Source organism: Heterocephalus glaber, unplaced genomic scaffold (genome assembly GCF_053883595.1).
Source record: "Heterocephalus glaber isolate CG9 unplaced genomic scaffold, H.glaber_assembly_v1.0 deba00001538, whole genome shotgun sequence".
Lineage (NCBI taxonomy): Eukaryota > Metazoa > Chordata > Mammalia > Rodentia > Bathyergidae > Heterocephalus > Heterocephalus glaber.
Genome location: NW_028258333.1, coordinates 37,315,448 through 37,339,700, shown reverse-complemented (window position 1 = coordinate 37,339,700; position 24,253 = coordinate 37,315,448). Strand labels below are relative to the sequence as shown.

Below are 24,253 nucleotides of genomic sequence, written 5' to 3'. Positions count from 1 at the left end.
AATACTATGCCAAAATATGATATAAACAAAAGATAAATCTCCTCCCAAAAGTAGCACTTTTACTGCTCCCAGAAACTTCACATTGCATCACACTGTCTATCGTCCAGAATAGCACCCTTGCTCTACTGCCAAATCTACCCTAATCAGCACGGCATAGAATCCTTCAGATCCCATCACTTTTTTAAAAAGGGATAATTTACTGTTTATACATGTATTACAAATTTATTGATGTTTTTAGCATCTAAAACCACTAATCTGTCCTTCCAAGAGACACATGCATTCCAACAGTGATTTCTGAAGACAGTACATCTAAGAATGATGGCTGGTGGAATTTAATGTAGAAAGTCATATAGAAGGCCACCTATTTATAATATCAGCCATATCACCAAGGCTCTAAAACACTTAACAATATGCAATACTAAAAACTGGGGCACACAAACTTCTGAAAAAAGTTCATTTTTCCAACTTAACCAATATACAATTATATGACTCAAAATGTTGTATACAATGTCAATTATTCATTTGTATCAGCCACTGTGCTAATAAATTTAATCTTCACTTTATGTGACAGTGTTTTTAAGCATTTCCTTCTTAACAGGTGAACCACACCATTTGCAACACACTACTAACTTGATCTTCCTGTGCCAAATCCTCCACGGCAACCTCGGAAACTACCTCTTCCACCTCTTCTGGATGGCCCTGAAGCTTCTGCATCATTTCCATCTTGATAGCCTATAATATTAAAATACACAGACAAGAACAACATAGAAGAGTAACAATAAAGAATTCTTGGGGACATAGTAACCAAATTTAATTTACATTCTCCACAACTCAATAGCTATAAGAAAAGAAGTAGAAGGCATTAACATGTTCCCACCAGCCTGAACCACCAGTGGTACATTCATGACTGTCCCACTGGGCAGCTTGTACCACTGATAGTACACAGATCTAACCATTTTTATTGGTCTTTTTACTAATAAAGTCTATAAATGGACTGAGTCTAGTTAGTTGCTTGAATTGATTATTGGGTATTTTTAAATATTAATACTAGTCATACCAATTAAAAATTATTACAACAGGGAATACTCTGCTTCTTGGCAGAAAGGCAGTTTTCTGTCCCAGTGCTGCCCCATTCCCGGTCATGTGGGTTACACACACAGTCACTCCCTAAGGACTGCCCTGAGCCAGCTCACCAGCCCAGTAGCAGGGGACAAGATCGTATGGATGGGTGGCTGCTGGTATAGCTGACCCGGGCCAGGGTCTGAGACGAACCCACCAACTGGTGCTTCCCACCCTTGGGGGCCAGGGCTCCCACCCACGGACTCCAGCCATTAGGGTCCAGCAGCACATTCCTGAGGCCCCCAAACCTTGTTCCCCTCAAGCCTTGGGCCTGGCGGGAAGGTGCATTTGGCAGGAGGTGCATTTGTTGAAATCTTTAGTGCTCAGGGCAAAAATCCTGGAGCAAAATGGACTATTCTTGGCAGTCCTCTGATTTGCAAAGAGTTTGATAAAGAAGTTAAAAAGTTTTGTGTTTATTCTGCAAGGCAGCAGCCAAACAAAATCCAATTACCAAAGGAAAATAAGCAAATCTTTGGGGTGATCCAGAGGTTTCTTGTACTTCAGATTTACATACCCCTGGGACGGGACATCTCTACTGAATTGCTATTTACTGATTTAAGAAGACTTTATCGACAATTCATAAGGAACTATCCTCAACCCCTCTTCATGCAAAAATCCCACTCTTCATGATCAAGTACAAAATTTGGTGCAATCTGTGCACTGACTTGGCAGCGTATACCAGTAAAATATTCAAGAGGGCAGTTTTCCAGTCACTGGATAGATAGCATCATCATCTCAGCTAACTGTACGCCACAAAAGATTTTCACCTTAAAATCAAAGCCTCAAGACACTGCTGATAAAGATGATGAACCTACAGACATTATCCCCTGAAGCTGCCAACTAACAACAGATGTCCCATATCACACAGATGCTAAACATGACTAAAATTCATCAAACTGAAATAAACTTTGGAGGACATCCACTAAGATCAGCAGAATCGGTAGCTGCACCTAGGAAAACTAAAAACCCATCTGTGCATTCACCCACTTGACAGAGGAACAGCAAGGCATGTACAGAAGCTCCAAAGCAGCAACAGGTTAGTTTTACCGATGAGATGCTCATTGCTAAATTTCTGTGCATTTAGGATTTGTTTCTAAAATAAGGTTTTCTTTTGATTTTTCTGGTAGAAATACCGTTCAGTACAATGGTACATGAAAAACAAAATTTCCAAGTTTTGGAGGAGGTCAAAAGTGAATCATTAGATTACTCATGCATGGATGATGAAGATGATAATGACTTTGATATTGGCCATGTGAGTCAAAGTTCCTATGGCAGTGAAATAGAGCATGGATTGATACACACACAGAATGGAGACCTCGATTCAGATGACAAAGAAAATAGCAATGTGGTGTGTACTGGACTAGCTGAAATGTAGCAAAATGGTCATGCAACCAAATGAAACAACCCAATGTTAGAACTAGATCTGAAAATATGGTTAAGATGTTGGCAGGAGTGAAACCTATTGGACAGAACACCAGCACTGCCATTAATGTTGGAAATTGTAACAGGCAAAATGGTACAAGATGTTGCAAAATACACAAAGGCTGAAATACAAGTAAAAGGTTCTGTAGGCACCAACAGCCACACTCAAAATATATTTATTATAACACCTCATTAGCTGAACTGAAAGCATTCATAGGTCTGCTATGCTTAACAGGAATTTTTCATGGTAATGACAGCAATGTAAAAGACTTCTTAAAAAATCAGACCTCCCAAATTTAAAGACCCAATCCAAAAATGGGCATCTGAAATGAACAGACATTTCTCAGACAAAGAAGTAGAAACAGCAAATAAATACATGAAAAAATGTTCAACATCCCTGGTCATTCGAGAGATGCAAATGAAAACAACACTGAGATTCCACCTCACTCCAGAAAGAATGGCTGCTATCATGAAATCAACCAATAACAAATGCTGGCGGGGCTGTGGGGAGAGAGGAACCCTGCTCCACTCCTGGTGGGAGGGTAGACTGGTGCAACCACTGTGGAAAACAGTATGGAGATAACTCAAAGAACTAGGATTAGAAGTCCCATTTGACTCAGCTATTCCCCTGCTGGGTATCTTCCCCAAAGAATTAAAAGAATCACACCATAGTGATATATGTGCACTCATGTTCATAGCAGCACAATTCATGACAGCTAAAACTTGGAAGCAGCCCAATTGGCCATCAACTGGAGACTGGATAAAGAAAATGTGGGTTTTTTATATAAAATGGAGTACTACTCAGCCATAAAGAATGAGAAACTAGAGACATTTATAGCTAAATGGATGCACATGTAAATACTGAATAGTTTCTCTAGTGTGAGAAACAAGTGTAAATAAGGACTAAAGGGTGTGATAATGTGAAATAGGAAGAAAAGGGGCAAGGGGGAAGGGGAAGTGGGAGGGGTAGGAGAAAGGAAAGAAGGGAATGGAATTAATAAGAGAAAAAGAAAAAATGGAAACAAAGTCTATGTAGATAGAGAGGGAAGGAGGGCTTGAAGGGACAGCAGGGGAATGGGGAAGAGAACCAAGATGGATTATGTATAGGTGCAAATTTCCAATGATGAATGTCATTATATTGTATACCTTATATGTACCAATAAAATTAATTTTTAAAAAAATATGGTGTAAGGGCCGGGGATTTAGCTCAGTGGTTTCGCTACCTGCCTCGCAAGCACAAGGACCTCAGTTTGATCCCCGGTAACAAAAAAAAAAAAAAAAAAAATATGGTGTAAAAATGTATGCCCTTCTAGATGTGAAGACTTATTATGCTTTCAATTTAGAAATTTATCCTGGAACTCAGCCACCAGGTCCTTATTAATATAGTAATAAACTAAATGATGTTGTGGACAGACTTGTTACTCCCATCTCCCAAACTAATTGAAATGTGACATTTGTCAATTGGTTTACCAGTTTGCGATGGATATCATGCTCGCTAACAGAGCATAAGTTGACCAGGGTAGGAACTGTGCGCAGGAACAAAGCAGAAATTCCAAAGGAAATGTTGAAATTGCAAAACAGAGAATTATATAGTACAATCTTTGGATTTCAGAAAGATTTACATTGGCCTCATATACGGCAAAGAACAACAGACTGGTACTGCTGATGTCAACTTTGTACCATGATGGAAATACTAATAGGGAAACCCTGACAAAACAGAAACCTGAGATGAAAACTTTCTACAACAAAACCAAAGGCAGAGTAGATGTTGTTGATGAATTATGTAGCAACTATGATGTCACTCAAAACACAAGGCACTGGCCAATGGTTGTGTTTTACTGGATCCTAAACATGTGTGGCATAAATAATTTGATAGTTTACACAGAAAATAACAAGTGCAAAATACCACGGAGAAATTTTCTTAGAGGATTGGGACTGGAACTCATAAGAGATAATTTACAGCAGAGGAAAATCAAATGTTTCTGCCCAGAGAACTACACAAAAAAATTGTGGAGCACATTGGTGGGCTGATAAGTGAACAGGTAGGTGCAGAATCACAAAGACCTACTACGACAACAGGAAAACCAAAAGGATGTCAACTGTGCCCTACAAGAAAGGACAGGAAAACAAAACATATGTGCTATCAGTGTTAAGTGATACTTGTGTATGGAGCATGCAGTTTCCTTCTGTGAAGACTGTCTTGGGTTTGACAGTCGAACCAAAGATTACTTGTGGTAGATTTGTTTGTATTTACACTATAGTTCACACAGGTTTTTATTTCTGATGTTATCTCTTAGCTTTGGTAAGCAAGTAAATAGCTGATGTGAAAATGTTGATTTCCATTCTAAGAACTCATTATATATCTGATATTTTATTTTACTGATATCTTATTTTCCTAAGTGCACATTGTACAACACAGTAGGAAGCTCCTGACAAAACAGAAGTGACAAGAATGACCTGCCACATAGGAAAGGAAAGCTAAGCACATGTGTTGTCAGTGTAAGATGTGGGCATAGAACATGCAGTTATCATGTGTGAGGACTACACTGGGTGTGACAACTGAAGTAAATATTTTTGTTGCAGAGTTCTATTGGTATTTTCATTGTAGTTCATATAGGAATTTATTTCTGATGCTATCTTTTAGGTTTTATAAACAAGTATACAGCTGATGTGAAAATGTTGATGGTTATTCTAAATGCATAATACTTATTAAGAATTTAATACTTTATTACATTTTATGTTCCTGTTAATGACACATTGTGTAATATAATAAGAACCCCCTGACAAAACAGAAAGACCAGCAAGATGTCAAGTATGTCCTACAAAAAGGCCAGGAAAGTAAAACTTACATGTGCTGTCAGTGTTAGCGACACATGTATATGGAACATGCTGTTGTCATGTGTGAAGACTGCCTGAGGTATGACAATTGAAGTAAAGATGATTTTTTTGTAGGGTGCTATTGGTATTTTCATTGTAATTCATACAGGAATTTATTTCTGTTGTTATTCTTTTGACTTTATACACCAAAAAGTAGTTGAAGTTGACATTTTTATGCTTTTTATGAACACTCAATAAATATTAAAAATTCAAAAATTATTATAATCAACAAACTTCATTAAAAGAATAGTTTATAAAAAAAAATTTTAAAGCAGAAATCTTATGAGTACTCCACTGCTGGTATAGATAATATGCATTTACAACTGCTGTACCACAAATTAGCTGTATAATAATTTTTTACATCATTTTAATGTTTTCCTTAAGGAACTGTAATATGACATCTGGTCTGCTAAATCAACACCTTTCTTTGCAATACTGTAATCAAAGACCTCTGAGAAGCAGTAGAAGCCACCCGCTGAGACACTCATGCATGCACCACTGATGGTTCAAGCCAGCGAGAATGAATGAATTCAAATCAGAGTCACCTGGCAGTGAGACAAATTACAGCCCCATCATGAACATATCAACAGTTACCAAAAGGAAAAGCCACAATTGATCTACAATGTTCTACTATACCAATATTAATAGATAAGTCTATGATTGGAAAAATCTACTCCTTGTTTTGAAAATTAAAACTAAAAATGAGTAAAAGAAAAAGTGTCACTTGACTAAAACATTGAAAAGACACAAATTCACCATTAACTGGATCTGTACAATCTACAAGAGGATTAAATAAATCCTAGGCTTATATTTGCTCTCTATAGAAAATAATAAGCACCCAAATCAAAACAGGTAGGCATATACAAAATCTCATTTTCTGTTAGAAGCAATTCATTTTTAATACAATTGAAAACCAAAAATATCAGTAGGAATAGTTTAAATAAAATCGGTTGTGCCTAAAGCAAAACCAGGTCAAATCCAAACCTAAATGCCAAATAGGAAATGAATTGAGAATGTTTAGCTTATGCATTTGCAACTACAGTATTTGCATATAAAAATAATGATCAACAAAAGTAAAAGTCCTAGACATGCTACTTGACAGTAAATAAAGCCTATTTTAAAAGCCTGTTTTTAAAATGAGATAAAACTAATTAAAAGTAAATGTATGATTATGTTTATTACATATTATGCCTGAGAGTTTATTACCTAACCGTAACTCAAAGTGTACACAAATTTTTATAGCAACATTAGTGGTAGCAGCCAAAGTGAAAACAACCCAACTATCCATCAGCTGAAGAATAAATAAAATGTATATACATACAATAAAATATAATTCAGCCATAAAAAAGAATGAATAGGGGGACATACTTGTATTCTCAGCACTCTGGGAGGCTAAGGCAGGAGGACTGGGAGTTCAAGCCTAGCCTGAGCAACTCAGCAACTCAGCAAGACCCTGTCTCAAGATTTTTAAAAAGGGCTGGGGAGGGCTGGGGATTTAGCTCAGTGGTTCCACCGCCTGCCTCCCAAGCGAAAGGACCCAAGTTCAATCCCCAGTACCAAAAAAAAAAAAAAAAAAATTAAAAATAACAAATAAAAAAATAAAAAAAGGGCTGGGGGATGTAGCTTATTGTGAAAGCCCTGGGTTCTAAAACAAAAACAATATCTTCATAACCTTATAGGTAGCAAAGAGTTCTTGAACATGACCAAAAAGAGAAAAGCATAAACTATGAAGACAGTAAACTGAGCTTAATTAAAATGGCTAGGGCTGGGGATTTAGCTCAGTGGTTGGGCTGCCTGCCCCGCAAGCACAAGGACCCAAGTTTGATCCCTGATACCAAAAAAAAAAAAAAAAAAAAAGAAAGGCTAATTTCCATTCATCAAAAGACTCTCAATATAGATGTCATATAGGAACTATACATACTATTTTTTTTTTACCCCATTAACTTTATTGGTACATTTTAGGTATAAAATACAGTTACATTCAGCATTGGGATCTTGTACCATTACATGAGTCTCTTGGTTCTTATTTTTTTTCCCCTTCCACTGCCCTCCCTTCAGTCCCTCTACCCTTCCTTATTTGCAAAGACCTTGTTTCCACTTTTTTCCTCTTTTCATATTTTTTTCTTTCCCTTTTTTCCCTTCCCCTACCCCTCACAATTCCCCTGCTCTTTTAGACCTTTTCTTCCTGTTACACAATATCAGTTATACATTTTTTAAATTACAATATTAAGATCTAGGAGACATTACAACAGATTTTACAGAATTTAAAAGGATACAGAAAGCATATTACAAAAATCATTTTTGAAATAAATTTGACAACTTCTAAGAAGTAACTTAGAAGGCAAATTAATGAAACTAACTCTGGAGGAAATATAAAATTTGAATAGCACCTATTAAAGAAAGTATATTCCTAGCTTGAAAACCTACCTATATGACAACAGCAGGCTCATAAACATTTTAACTGATAAATTATATTAAATTTTTTTTTATTAAATTCTTTTATTGGTACATTGTAGGTATACAACACAATTACATTTCTCATCGGGAATTGTACCTTTACATAATGCATCTTGGTTCTTATTTTCTCCCCATTCCTAGACCTCCCTTCACGCCCTCCACCCTTCCCCATTTACAAAGACTTTATTTCCATTTTTTCCATTTCTCAGCATTTTTCCTTTCTCTTCTTTCCTTTCCCCTGCCCCTCCCACTACCCCTACCCCTTTGGACCTTTTCTTCCTATTTTACATTTTCAATTATTCATTCTAATCATTGGTACATTTTAGGTACACAATATAATGACATTCATCATTGGAAATTTGCACCTTTACATACTCCCTTGGTTCTTATTTTTCACCCTTGCCCAGCCCTCCCTTCAACCCCTCCATTCCTCCCTATTTACAAAGATTGTGTTCCTATTTTTCCATTTTCTCATGTTAACCCCATTCCCTTCTATCCTTTCCTCTAGCCCTCCCACTTCCTTCCCCTTTGCCCTTTTTCTTCCTATTTCACATTACCTATTATACATTTAGTCCATATATCAAACATTTAAAGCAGAAAAAAGAAGGAACACTTCTCCCCTCATTTTAGGAAATCAACATTGTGCTAATCCTAAAACTGGATAAAGATAATAGAAGAAAAAAGAATGAACATAGATAGAAATTTGTTTAACAAAACAAACTCTTAGAAGTCAGATCTGGCAGGATGGAGAAAGTGGTTTTATTATAGGGATGGCAGTGTTGGTTCAGCACTGGAAGATCCACCCCCAAAAGTCATCATTTTAACAGAGGAAAGGAGAAAGCCATATGATCCTGTCACTAGTTGGAGAAAGAGTATTGGACTAAATTCTACAGCTGTTTATGGTAAAAGCTATCAGGAGACTAGAAGTAGAACAGAACCTTCTCAACAGATCAAAGACATGTACTCCATACTTCAAAAAAAAACTCCTTCTATAAATGGAGACGATACAATGCTTTCTCCCTGAAGTGGGGAACAAGGGCATATATGCCTACTCTTCATATGTCCATCCGACTTTGAAACATAGGTCTAAATCAAAATAGTCTGGCAATAAAATGACACAACTAGGATAGGATTGGCATGGCAGAAGCAAAATCTTTATATGTAGATGAAATGATCATCTACAGAGAAAATACTAAGAAATCTCTAGGAGCCCCTAGAACTTGTACTTGAATTTAGCAGGATTAGAAAACACAAAGTATATATAAAAATTCAGGTCTGTGTATACTTGCTACAAATGAACTGGATATTGAAATTTTAAAGTTATGTAGGAGTACAAAGGACCCAGAAAAGCCAAAAACAAAAACAAAAACAGTGTTGGAAGACATTTAGCACCCAATTTTAAGACTTCTTCTAAAGCTACAGTAATCAAGGCAGTATATACATACTATTTTTGCAACTTTTTGTATACTTTAAATTCTTTACAAATAAAAATATAAAAATAAAGATATCCAATAGGAAAATGTCCAAAAAGCAATTCTGGGCAACAAACTGCAAGGCAGGGAGCATCAAAATCCCAGACTTCAAATTATACTACAAAGCTACAGTGATAAAAAACAACATGGTATTGCGGAAAAAACAGGTCTGTTGATCAATGGAACAGAATAGAAGATACAGAAACAACTCCAGGCACACTTTTTAACAAAGGAGCCAAATACCTTCGCTGGAGGAAAGATAGCCTCTTTAACAAATGGGAAAACTGGCTTTCCACATGCCACCTAGACCCATATATCTCACTATGCACTAAATTAAAACCAAAATGGATCAAAGGTCTAAACATTAGAACAGAAATAATCTGCTGGAAGACCAAAGAGCTAAAACTATTAAAGACATAGGTATAGGCAAAGACCTCCTGAACAATATCCTAAGTGCACAAGAAATAATACCAAGAATTAACAAATGGGATCATATCAAATTTTAAAACTTCTGCACAGCAAAGAAAACCAGAGTGAAGAGACAACCTACAGAATGGGAAAAAAATTTTGCCAGCTACTACTGAGACAAAGAACTAATATCTAGAATATATAAAAAATTCAAAAAAACTTAACACTCCCCAAATTTAAAGACCTAATTAGAAAATAAACATCTAAAATGAATAGACACTTCTTGGATGAAGAAATATAAATGGTCAATAAATACACAAAAAATGCTCAACATCACTGGCCATTTGAGAAATGCAAGTTAAAATAACTTATATTCCATCTCATTCCAGAAAGAATGGCTATCTGCAGGAAATCAAATAATAACAATTGCTGAAAAGGCTGTGGGGGGGGGGGACTTCTTCATTGTTGGTGGGAGTGTAAACTGGTACAACCACTATGGAAATCAGTATGAAAATTCTTTAAAAAACTAGAAATAGAAATTTTATTTGATCCTGCTATTCCCTTACTAGGTTTAAAGACATCAGATTACTGTAATACATGCATATCCATGTTTATAGCAACACAATTCATAATAGCTAAATCTTGGAAACAGCCTAAATGTCCATCAACAGATGAATGGATGATAATGCAGTATTTATATAGAGTAATGCTCTGCCATAAAGAAGAACAAATTTGAGTTATTTGTAGGAAAATGGATGCATCTTGAGACCATAATGTTAAGTAAATCAGACACACACAAGCTTAGATATCACATGGTTTCTCTTATATGAGAACCCCAATGTATAAATAAAGTGCAAAATTTAAAAAAGACAGTAAGAAGTAGGAAACAGTGAGATCTTTCACATATATCTGGGAAGGGAACCCAAAGATGTAAAGGGGAGGGAAGGGCAGAAAAGGGATTAGGAGGGGGGGGTGTTGTACATACATGAAGTCTCTACAAAAAATGTGATCATTATGTACTACAAACATGTATTTTTGAATACATATTTTTATAAATATTATTTTAAATGTGCGCGCGCGTGTGTGTGTGTGTGTGTGTGTGTGTGTGTGTGTGTGTGTGTGAAAGAAAGGGCCTAAGAAGGTCAGGGAGGATGAGAGAGGGAAAGGAGTTTTTAAAAAGGGATTGAGAAATGTCATCTACATGTACCAACTCCCCATGATGAATGTAATTGTAATGTACTACAAACACGTACCAATAAAACTTTTTTTTTTTGGTACCAGGGAGCGAACTCAGGACTGCGCTTATGAGGCAGGCGGTGGAATCACTGAGCTAAATCCCCGGCCCAATAAAAAAAAATTTTAAAACACCACATATAATTCCCTTTATACTGAGAATAAAAACACACAGAATTAATCTATAGTTTCAGAAGTCAAAATAGAGGTAAACCTTCAGGAGTGGGGTTGGTGTTAATGAAAACAGGCATGAAAGGGGCTTTTGATGTGCTGGTAATTTCCATTTCTAGACCTAGATGCTGGTGAACGCACTGCAGCCAGGTCCGTTCAGTGTGTGAAAGAACCATTGCATTATATACTTACGACATGTACAACTGACTATATTATGGTCTATTGCAATATAAACTTATATATACACATATTTACTGAGTGACCACTATGTGCTAACTTTCTACTCTCAAATGTATATATCTACAGAAAATGGAAATAAGGAATATGGCTATGTCTCTGCTAACCACTCTTCACTAATCTGTAAGTCAGAACCACACACATAGAGTTGCAAATAGATTTTGGCTGCCTCATTTGAATATGAATGAATTGATTTAAATTTCATAGGAAGATATCTGCTATTCTCCAGACAACAATTAGGGATGTTTTAATGTGGGCAATGTTTTCTGAATACTGTATCAAAAACTGCTTGTGAAAAAGCAAAAGAAAAGCAGCTAGGTGCATGGTGCACCCCTACAATCTCAGGACTCAGGAGGCTGCAGGAAGATCAAAAGTTCAAGGGCGGCCTATGCAGGTTACCAAGATCCTGTCTCAAAATAAAATCCAAAAGAAAAAGGGCTGGGGATGTAGATGAGTGGTACAACACATGCCTAGCATGCACAGACTATGTGTTCACTACTCTCCACTATCATCACACACAAAAAAAAAATGCTAAAAGCTGAACCTGTCTTTTTCTTAAACATTCTCTACTACTGTGTGAAATTACAGTAAGATTCAAGATATTGTGAAGTCCAGACAGAAGCAGTACTAGCTAGCTTCCTAAGGGAAGGCCTGCTGTTCATCAGCTCACCACATAATAGGGAAAGGGGGGGATGTTCCCAAACTACAGCAAAAACACCAATGTACCTTAACCATGTAGTTTCAAAATTAGGTCATTTTATCACAGATTTGCACATCTGTAGCAACTGAATAGTAATTTCATTATGGTTTTTTGTGGGTTTTGTTGCTGTTTTAACATGTTTTCAGATATAAAGGAGAAAAATGCATGATAATTTTTACATCAGCTCACCTCAAATTCATTAGTTAGAATGAGCAGAATATGGTGAAATACTGCTAGACTTGAACAAAAAATAATGTACAATTCCTTCTTTCCCTAGAATTTCTAATTTTTTTATTCAGAGACAAGCACATCTCTACTTTATTTAAATAGTGACTAATAAAATTCACAATATCTCTTTTCTATAATTTATAGCACATTCTTGAGGTCATAGAGGAAAAAAAAGCCAAAGATCCACAAACATCAGAAAGAAACGAAACAGCACTTACTGAATATTCAGTTAGGTATTAAAGGCAGAAAATATATCCCAAGTATTTTTCTTTAAAAGTTTTCATAATCAGAATTTTTCTTTATTTCAGCTCTTCCAAAATCAGTTTTGTCAGTTTATTACCTCTGTCTTAATTACAAATTGTTCTAAAACATGGTCCTTACCGCTTCTACTGGAAAACTCTCTGTTCCATATTTGATTATCTTCACAGTCATTATTAGATTCTTGAATAAAATTTTAACAAGTGAATATCATCCAAAGAATAAACTGTAAAGACATAAGATCTAATAGCACTGTCACAAGATAAACTAGTAAAAAAACAAAATATTTTAATAAGTTAAAATATAAACGTTTTAATTCTTGAAATTTAACAAATTTCTGTACTTTTACCTGTAGACTATTTTTACTAAGGTGCTTTATAATATGTTTTTTTGTCTGTTTGATTTTGGTACCGGGGATTGAACTCAGGTCCTTGCGCTTGTGCAGCAGGCAGTGAAACCACTGAGCTAAATTCCCGGCCCTATAATGTATTTTAAAGCATTGTATTTACAAAAAAAAAAGAAAAAAGAAAGAAAAATGTTTGTAAATATTGCATATTTTATGTATTTGGATCAAAAGGTTACAAATAATTAGACAAAAGTGGTTTTGCACCAATTTTATTATGTCAAGTAAAATCATCTGACCTGCTTTCTTGCACTTCTCATTTAACTTTACTATTAAAGAAAATCACTAAAATGAAAACTAGACATAGAAATTTCATTTGATCCTACTATTCCCTTACTAGGTTTAAAGACATCAGATTACTGTAATACATGCATATCCATGTTTATAGCAACACAATTCATAATAGCTAAATCTTGGAAACAGCCTAAATGTCCATCAACAGATGAATGGATTACAATGTAGTATTTATGTACAATACAGTAATGCTCTGCCATAAAGAAGAATAAATTTGAGTTATTTGTAGGAAAATGGATGCATCTTGAGACTATAATGTTAAATGAAGTAAATCAGATACACACAAGCTTAGATATCACATGGTTTCTCTTATATGAGAACCCCAATGTATAAATAAAGTGCAAAATAAAAAATAGACAGTAGGAAGTAGGAAACAGTGAGATTAATCTTTCACATATATATGGGAAGAGAACCCAAAGACAGAAAGGGGAGGGAAGGGCAGAAAAAGGGATTGGGAACAACTGCATTATTTCAACCAAACTATTTCAAAATAAAGTTACTGTGTAAAAAAAAAAAAAAAAAAATATAATCTCTACAGAGCTAGAAAATAAAGACACACACAAAGAAAAATAAGATAATAATCACATGATCAGGTAAGGTCTATTAATTATACAATATAAAAATAACATATATAACATAATTTGCATTTGGCATTATTCTAAGTGCACTTTTTTTTTCAGGACAGGTCTCCCTATGTTGCTCAGCTACCCGCTAGGTACTGTCCTTAGTGATCCTCTTGCACTAGCCCCATGAGTAGCTGGAATACAAGCATGTCACCACATCCATTTTCTTTTTGTTTTTGTTTTCAGTGCGAAGGATCAAACCCACAGCCTTATTTCCAGTCCTGTATTAACCTTTTAAATCTTCACAAAACCTTATAAAGTGGGTATAAACCTCATTTTATGATTAGGGAAAATGAAATACAAAAAGGTTAAATATCTTCAATACAACACAACAACCAAGAGGAGGATCTAAGTCTCAAACCTAGGTTGTCCAACTCAAAAACCTGAATTCCTTATCACTACACTATACCAGCTCAGGGAAAAATAGAAATGGGGAAAAAATTAAAAACACAATTTTTGTGTAAACAAAAGCTTCTACTATGATTTCAAAACATCATCAAGGGCTTGAAAATGAAAGAATCTGACCTATGTATTATTTTTTTCTTTTAGGGAAACTAAGAATGAAAACAAGAAAGTAGACTAAAATAAAGACAGCAGACCACTCTGGAGAAAAGTTTTAACTTAGTGCTGTGACAAACTAATTTTTGCACTCTCTTGATGTCTCTCTTGTCATCTCTGGAAAAGTCACCTGGTACTGTGGTTTAGATCCAAAATGACTCCCCCCACACACAGTGTGGTGTGTTCAGAGGTGGGGCTTTTGGAAGGTGACTGGATCATGGAGGGCAATATAATTATCAGATTAGATCACTGATGAGTTCACAGCAGAATATGTTGTTAGTAGGTGAGGTGTGGTAGAAGAGGCAGGTCACTGGGGGTATGACCTTGAAGGGTATATTCTCTTGACCTTGGGTCCTCACTTCTCTCTCTCTCTGCATCCTGGCTGATATGGGTTGAGCAGGTTTCTTCCACTGTGCCCTTCCCTCCATCCTGTTTCTGCCTTACAGCCAGCTGATTACGCAGGGGATGAACCTCTGAAACTATGAGCCAAAATAACCCTTGCTTCCTTTAAGTTGCAGGTGTTGGTTATTTTATCCCAGTGATGAGAAACTGACTAATACACCTGTAATATGTGGAAGGTCTTTGGATAAGTGGAAATGATTTGAATACTAAATTAGTTCAACGTGAGAATTAGACCAGAAATAGTTAAATAGAAATGGAAAAGAATAAAAAGGATGATTGATTTTCATCTCATAAATACTCGTTCTCCTGGGTGTGGTGTCACACACCTGTAAACCCAGCACTTGAGAAACTGAGGCAGGAGGAGCACTGCAAGTTCAAGGCCAGCCTGGGCTATATAGTGAGTTCAAGGCCAGCCTGAACTACATAGCTACATACTGGGGATCCTGACTCAAAAAAAAACACACACAAAAAAAATTTTTAAACTAGTTCTATGTTATGCATGTTTTCATTTGAATGAAACAGGAGAAAAAAGAAAAGAATGAGACTGGCAAAGTTTGGAGAAAATATCTTATATGACACATTAAAACCCAACCTTATTTCAAAATAGCTTGCAGGTGATCAGGTCTAGTTTTAGTTTTGATTTGGAAAAGAGTTTAAGATCAAGCCTCAAATATGTGTAAATATACAGTGCTAGGGATCAAACCTAGGGTCTTGTACAGGCTAGACAAGTACTCTACCACAGAGCTATATTCCCAGCCCAAGACTCAAACATTTGAAGACAGATAGATGGCATTTATAAAGTATGCAGCAAAGGTATCTAGGACTATGTTTTATGCTTTTATGTGAATTCTCAGTCTGTTTGAAATCTAAAAATGGATGGTCTCCATCCTATAGAATACATAACTGCAACCTAGAGAAACTAAGCAATGTGCTCTACTTTTATTCAATTAGAAGGAAGTAGGGCAGGGACATAAAGTCTCGAACTCCAAAGCATACTGTGTTATAAAGATCCCACAGATCAATGGTTACCAAACAGAGTATCAGAATCACCAGAGATGCTTTTATAATACAAGTTCCAAGGCCCCGGCAAGGTTTATTATTGCAATCTATCTCCTGATGACATTATTCTATTTTTATCATTCTCTGTATTGCTCCAAAACAGAATGTTAGTACATATGACAGAAATATTTCTAGTTTCAGCAGTGATGCACATTCTTAAGAATCTTTCTTTCCAAGCGCAATGCCACATGTCTATAATCCAAGTGCTCAAGAGGCTAAAACAGGAGTATCAAAAGTTCAAGGCCAGGGCCGGGGATTTAGCTCAGTGGTTTCGCTGCTGCTGCTTGCGGCGCAAGGACCCAAGTTCAATCCCCGGTACCAAAAAAAAAAAAGTTCAAGGCCAGAGCCAGGGATTTATAAGTCTCAGTGGTTCCAGTGTCTGCCTCACAAGCACAAGGTCCTGAGTTCGATCCCTCGTACCGGAAAAAAAAAGTTTGAGGCCACCCTGGCATACATAACAAGACCCAGTCTCAAAAGTCAAACTGGAAAAAAAGAATAAGAAGACTCTTTCTCTTAGAATGAAAATAGTCCCAAACTGTGTGTGTGTGTATTTTTTTTTTTTTTTTTGGTACTGGGGATCAAACTCTGGACCTTGCACTTGCAAGGCAGGTGGCAGCACCACTGAGATAAATCCCCACCCCATGTGTTTATATACTTTAATTCTTAATTTGTTCTTTCTTCTACCAATCCCCTTTTTCTCAAGATAGCCCAGCATTCAAAAGTTGTACCTCATAGATTACTGAGTCAGGTTATCAAGAGGCCACACTAGGATTTATCTACAAACCAGAAAATATCCCTGGCTAGGGCTTCAGATATAGTCGCTTCATAAAGTTGGACATAAATAAATTAGAACTGGACCAAACTAAAATATCTAAGTTCTCTTCAGAATGTGTTCTTGACACTGCATTTTTAAAAGTTACTACAAAAACACTGAACTTACCTTTCAAGAACCCAGAGTTACCACCTTCTTCAAATTTATTTGAAAAGCCTGTACAAAAATAAAAAGTAAAACTTGCAAACTTTTAAAAACAATACCATCTACCTCTGCATTTAAAAAAATCAGGGCCAAATAGTTATGATGCTATTTAAAATAAAATAAACCACATGCAACTATATATATATTGAATGAAAACTTCTTCAGGTTGTGCTAAGATTTCAGCTTTCTGCCAATTTATCAGCCCCATTCTCTTAAAGCTAAAAACAACTTTCTTTTCAGTCAGTTTTAATTACCTCAAATGTCCTATACTCTTCTATATGTACACAGGCAAGTCAGGAATATATGTTAGTATAATCACTACATACTTTCTATTTAAAATATCAAAAATTTTAAATTTTACAATTTCCAATCTCTTCATTTGTCAAAGAACAATGTAACTAAGTTATAATCTAATGTGTAAAAATTTTTCCCTTCTCAATAACATGGAAATCCTTAGTAATCTTTGGTAATTGTCCATAAAATTTTTAAAATTTCAAATGTCAAGTCTTAAACTGGGCATAGTGGCTCATACCTATATTCCCAGCACTAGAAAGACTGAGACAAGAGGATCTCACATTTGAGGCGAGCCTGGGCTATAGCTAGACCTTGGCTCAAAATAAAAGTTGAGTCTTGAGCCAGGGATTTAGTTCAGTGGCACCGCGCCTGCCTTGCAAGTGCAAGGTCCTGAGTTCAATCCCCGGTACCAAAAATTAAAAAGTTGAGTCTTATTTTTAGTACAAAAATACACAGGGAGCTAGATGTGGTGAAACATGCCTATAGTACCAGCTACCTGGAAGGCTGATAGAGTAGGACTGCTTGAGCCCACAATTTCAAGACCAGCCAGGGAAACACAGTGAAACTCTCACCTTAAAAAAATAATCTCACAAAGTGTAAGCTTAAATGTATTACATTTGTGCTTCTTTGACACAAGAACTAACCAATTATCATTTGACAGTGTTCAATTTATACACAAAATGTGTGTGTGTGCAAGTGCACATCTCAAGTAACTTAACATCTCAGGCTTAACAAAAATCCAAGGTCTTTTCTAGCAATAAAATTCCACAAAAATTTAATGCTCAATTAGCATATACATGTACTATTAAAACAAGTATCCTATACCCTTACTATACTATTGAATGATAAAAAAATTGAGTAGATATAACTCTTCAAAATATATAAACATAATTCCTACAGAATGTTCCCACAAGACCTAGGTTTTGAATTGTTTCATACATTTAAATATTTGCAACCTTTGTGGTTGCTTGAGAAAAGGACTACAATCTACTCTCCACATTGTTACATCCTCCTCATTCGCTCCTCAAGAGTCACTTTCCAAAATACTTGGGAAAGTCTTCCACTGACACATTACTGAACTTGATCTTAAACTCTGCCAAACTTTTCCTTTAAAATTTTTTAATTTAAAAATCCTTTTGGGCTGGGGATTTAGCTCAGTGGTTCCAGAGCCTGCCTCACAAGCACAAGGACCTGAGTTCTATCCCCGGTACCAAAAAAAAAAAAATCTTTTTTAAGATCTCAAGAAAAAAATACATAATTTCAAACTTTACTGGTTCTTTGCTTAACTAAAGATGGGTACTAAAATTCACATATGGAAGTGTAAGGAATCTCTCAGTAGGAGACTGGCAGTCTGGAGTAAAAGAAACAACTATGGGTCATATGTAGGGTGAATCAATCTGAAGATGCTCTATCAAGGAACATGACTGTTTCAAAATCAAAAGAGAACCAAGTAAATAAAAACCAAGCCCATCCAGAGCAACACAAACTGCTAAAAACTATGACTAAGAGAGTGAAAGCATTCCCAGGTAACCCTCATAAATTCTTGATAAAAATTCACATTTTCTGTATATACTAAAGGGAAACTTGAACCCAAAGACTAAAAAGCTTGGGGCCAACTCAAGTTTTGATTAAGATATCATAAGCAAGTAATTACCTTTGTTTCCAAAACCCTTTCCAACTCCAAATCCACCCTTTGTGGGAGTATGCTCTCTTTTATTAGAGTCTCCAGCATCTAAGAAAGTTCACATAAATTCTTTAACATACAATATTACCTGCACCATCAAAAACTAGTAATGAAATGAGTGTTGTGGGTAAGGGAATTTTCAGTAATGGGAATAGAATAGTACAGAGTTAAGTAATAGACTTGTAACTTTTTTAAAACCCTTAAAAATGATACCAAAATAAAAAATATAAAACTACTACTGGTAAAATATAGGTTTCTACTAGTTGTTATTTTACTAGAAATTTTCAACAAGGAAATTCACTTCATGATTTTTTGTATGTTGAACCCTCTCCTTGACAAACCCAGCCATTATACTCTGTCCCTGTGTGAAAGTCACTGCTATTGGAAACTTTATACTCTTGTCCCATTTTTTAAACTGCTCTATTATTTACCTATTTTTCTAGTACTTAGATCTCTTTCACCCTTTCTACTTGTAAAATTAAAATCAGGGGCTAAAGTGACTATGAATACCACTGCCTTTCATACTTTCTATTATCCCTTTTATATTATTTGCCCATATTATTCTTCATAGTTTTATTTCCATTACATAATTCTGAACACTCAATATTTTAATTTACACCAAATAACTTCCTTGTACTCTGTATTGTGAACTTCTAATACACAGTATTTTGTGCTTTGGTAGATCCTTGCTTTCCTATTTTTTCTATCAAAATTATTTCTATACTTCAGAACACCAATTCTGTGGTCTTCCTTCAGCATTCCAGTCATAATTAATTCTTCCTCCACATTCCTCATAGCACACTACCTGTACCTCTTTTTAGTAATATTTTTCCATGTGTTTCACTACCACTAAATTAATAACCTCAGCTGGGCCTACTCCTGTAGTCCCAACTACTAAGGAGGCTAAGGCAGGAAGATCACATGAGCCTAGAAATTGGGAAATCAGCCTGTGCAACATAGCAAGGCAAGACCTCATATCAAAACAGAACACAACAAAATAAAACAGAACAGAACAAAACAAAATACCTTAAGGGCAGACATGCAATGGCAAGAAACATAATTAGAAAAACAAAAAATAGCAGAGACATCCAAAACAGCATAAACTGACACTAGTCTAAACCATCACTGCAAAAAATTAAAGCATTCCCTGTGATCCCTATAAACTGTTTTATCTTTATCCATAATACCTACTACAGGGGAACTGAAACTACTCATAGTACATGCAAAACTCCCCAACTGTAACTGTTTTCATCACAGCTTAGATATGAATGTGATTCAAGAAGTTAAAGGTGCTTAGCCATACTTTACAGAACATGAAAAGCTAATCAACATAAGTAAGAGTCAACTTCAAAACCATTCAGTGTTTCTGTTTTAATATTTAGATCTTAGATCCATTTTGATTTATTTTAGTGCATGATGAGAGACACTGGTCTAGTTTTAGTCTTTGGCATTTAGAAAGACAATTTTTCCAGTGCCACTTAATAAAGAGGCTATCTTTCCTCCAGTGAATGTGTTTGGTCCCTTTGTCAAAGATAAGGTGCCTAGGGGCCCGGGATTTAGCTCAGTGGTTTCAAGGCCTGCTGCACAAACACAAGGACCCAAGTTCGATCCCACCCCCATAACCAAAAAAAAAAAAAAAAAAAAAAAAAAAGATAAGGTGGCTGGGTGTATTTGTTGTTGTTTCCACCTCTTCTAGTCTGTTCCATTGATCTTTAGGTCTGTTTTTTTGCCAGCACCATGCTGTTTTTATCACTCAAGAATGCTTTGTCTTGTCTTTTACGAGCCTTGCTTACATTAATTTCCATAGAAACTGCACAATTGTGCATCCTCGTGCGTACTGCCACCCTTGCACACAGATCGCCTTTACCCCAAATTGATTACCAATAAAAATCAGTGGCTTGGACTGGCCAGCACTTTTGTTGGTTACACCAGCATTGGTTGTCCTGGCACCCAACTTTCTCTCTCTCTTAGTTCTGTCTTTAACTTTTTTTTCCTCAGGCCTGTGTAATACACTGGCCAGGAGACTAAAGCCTACTGCAGAGGTTTCCGGGAAAGTTTCAGGGGTCCCCAGTAATCTGCAAATAATGATAATTTAACTTCTTCCTTTCTTATCTTTATTCCTTTTATTTCTTTTTCCTATCTAACTGCTCTGGCAGAACTATGTTAAATAGGAGTGGTGACAGTGGACATCTTTGTCTTGTTCCTGATTTTAAAGTGAAAGCTTTCAATTTTTGACTGTTTAGTATTATGTTGGCTATTGGTCTATCATAGATGGCTTTTATCATATTAAATATCATCTATTCTAATTTTTTGTAGGGTTTTTATCATGAATGGGTGTTGGACTTTGTCAAATGCTTTTTCTGCATCTATTGAGATGATCGTGTGAGATTTTTCTTTGGCTCTGTCAATGTAGTGTATTACATTTACTTATCTGCATATGTTGAACCACCCGTGTCCCTGGAATGAATCCTACCTGGTATCCAGACTGCATGGAAACAGTGCAAAGAATCAACAACTAGGATCTCATCCTATTAAAAAGTTTTTGTAGCACAAAAGAAATCACCAACAGAGTGAAGAGACAACCCACAGAGTGGGAAAAAATTTTAGCCAGTAGTCCTACAGATAAAGGACTAATATCTAGAACATACAAAGAATTGAAAAAAATCAGAATCAGACCCCCCCCCCAAATTTAAAGACCCAATCCGAAAATGTGTATCTAAAATGAAAAGACACTTCTCAGATGAAGTTTGAATGGCAAATAAACATATGAAAAAATGTTCAACATTACTGGTCATCTGAGAGATGCAAATTAAAACAAAGAATGGCTAAGATCAAGAAATCAACCAACAACAAATGCTGGCAGGGCTGGGTGGAAAAAAAGAACCTTGCTCCACAGTTGGTGGAAGTGCAGACTGGTACAACCACTGTGGAAATCAGTGTGGGGAGTCCTCAAAAAATTAGGATTAGAGATCCCATTTGACCAAGCTATTCCCCTGCTATTTTCCAGAAAGAATTAAAAGCATTATACCACAACAATATATGTGCGCTCATGTTTATAGAGACACAAGTTTGTAATAGCTAAATCTTGGAAACAACCCAAACACCCATCAACCAATGAATAGATAAAAAAGACGTGTTCTTTTTTTATACAATGGAGTACTACTCAGCCATAAAGAAAGATAAACTTGAGACATTTATAGCTAAATGGATGCACCTCGAGACTATACTCTTAAGTAAAATAAATCAGACACAAATGTGTCAATATCGCATTATCTCTCTGGTGTGAGAAACTGAAAGGGTAAATATGGACCAAAATGTATAACAGATAATGTGAAATAGGAAGAAATTGTTCAAAAGGAAAGGGAAACTGTGAAGGGGAGGCGGGGGGAGAAAGGGTAAAAGAAAAAACAAGAGAAAATACAGAAACAAAGCTTTCGTAAATAAGGAACGGAGCGGGGTTTGTAGGGAGGGGAGGGAGTTGGGAGAATGGTACAAATTCCCTTTGATGAATGTCATCATTATACATAAATTGTACCAATAAAATTAATTTTTTAAAAATCATACTTCTAGTTATAAAGTTCCAGCAATTAAGACAATGTTAAAGGGATCAAGGAAGAGAATTATACTTATAAGTCCATGAACTTCTGAGATTATATGAAGTATAACATTTTAAAGTACTGACATTCAACAAAGATGTCTGACTTTAAAATATAATGTGTATTTCAACATATGGAAATAATTTGTGACAAATTATGTCTCAATGGTGGTTTTCTTATTGAAAAAAATTTTATTCAACAATCCTTAGAAGTCTACATCAAAAAGTATGACAAAGCCTCTTCTAAAATAGCTTTCCCACTGCTGGACACAACACCCAACACCCACAATGTAAAGGAGAAAATGTTTAATTTGGCTCACAGTTTTGAGGAATTCAATACCTGGTTTGCTGGCTCAAAGGCAGAAATGATATTAGTGTTTAGATCTGAAATGTCCCCCAAAAGTCTCATGCTTTTAGAAGGTGATCAAATTATAGGGTGCTAATCCACTAATGAGTTCATAGCTCAATGTGCTGTTAGGAGGTAAGGCCTGATCAGAAGAGGCAGGCAGGGAAAGTGGGAGAGGAAAGGGAAAGGAAAGAAGGGAAAGGAAAAATTATGAGAAAAGGAAAAAAATGGAAACAAAGCCTTTGTAAATAGGGAGGGCAGGGAATGGGGAAAAAATAAGAACCAAGATACATCATGTACAGGTACAAGTACCCAATGATAAATGTATAAATGTATTGTATACCTAAAATGTACCAATAAAAAAATTTAAGGAAAAAGAAAAGAGGGGCCAGGGATTTAGCTCAGTGGTTCCGGCACCTGCCTTGGAAGCGCAAGGTCCTGAGTTCGATCCCTGGTACCAAAAAAAAAAGAAAAACAGGCAGGTCACTGAGACATGTAAGAGTGTATCTCCCTCCCAAACTCTTCCCTTCACTCTTTGATACCTGGCACCATACAGTGAACAGTTTCTTCCCCCTATACCCTGCTACCATGGTAATTTTGCCTTGGAATTAAGTGACCATAAACTGGAACCATGAGTCAAAATAACCTCTCATCCTTTAAACTGCAAGGGTCAGCTATTGCATCTCAGCTACATGGGAAAGTAATAAAAACAGATAATGGTACCAGAGAAATGGGTTCCTCGCTGTGACTGTACTTAGAAGTCTTTGGAATTGGTCTGCAGGAAGAATCTGGAAAGATTCAGAAATCCTGGCCAGAGAAGCCCTAAAATGCTGTACACCAAGTGTGATGAGTGATTCTAGTCACAGCTAAGACAGTAAAGCTGGACAGAAGGACTCTATTGAGAGTTGAACTAGAGGGCATATGTGTTATACCCTAGTAGAAAATGTATCTACATTTTGCCCATGCCCTGAGATTTAAGAGATTGAGATTAAGGAGACTGAGATTAAAGGCAGTGGACTGATTAATATGGTGGAAAAATTTCAAACCTGCCCGACATTCAGGCTGTAACATGGACACTGCTACGCTGCTTTTAGCCAGATCTACAGTGAAAATCAAGAGCAAAAACCAGATGTGAAAAGTCTGCAGTTTCATCAGAAAGGAAGTCCACAGAGTTGGGAAAAAGGACAACTACCCAGACATACCCGGGAGCATGCTGTCTTAGTTACTTTCTCATTGCTGGGATAAAATACTCAAAATCTACAAGTTAGAGGAGGAAAGGTTTATTTTAGCGCAGTTTATAGAGGTTTCAGTCCACAGTCGGCTGGCTCTGAGGCAATGCAGCATAGCAGAGCAAGAAACAGTCCAGGGCATGGCATGGCAGAAGGAGAAACAGTCCATGGCATGGCATGGCATGGCAGACAGGAAGCAGTGATACTT

General features: G+C 36.2%; 1 protein-coding gene and 1 pseudogene across 9 annotated transcripts in view; one reads left to right on the top strand and one right to left on the bottom strand.

Moving 5' to 3' along the window:
- Ddx4 (DEAD-box helicase 4) overlaps positions 1-24,253 on the bottom strand; it is a 98,868-nt gene that overhangs the window by 38,101 nt on the left and 36,514 nt on the right. For 5 of the 9 annotated variants that reach the window (XM_087189389.1, XM_087189392.1, XM_087189391.1 and 2 more), the window contains 4 exons: positions 18,846-18,923; positions 16,862-16,909; positions 12,706-12,765; positions 631-732 (listed from right to left, as the gene is read on the bottom strand). In XM_087189389.1, the coding sequence (XP_087045515.1) occupies positions 631-732; positions 12,706-12,765; positions 16,862-16,909; positions 18,846-18,923 (288 nt within the window). The remainder of the gene's footprint in view (positions 1-630; positions 733-12,705; positions 12,766-16,861; positions 16,910-18,845; positions 18,924-24,253) is intronic. The other 4 variants (XM_087189394.1, XM_087189395.1, XM_087189396.1 and 1 more) reach the window with 4 other exon arrangements.
- Positions 1,225-2,110, top strand: LOC110350077 (protein CFAP20DC pseudogene; annotated as a pseudogene).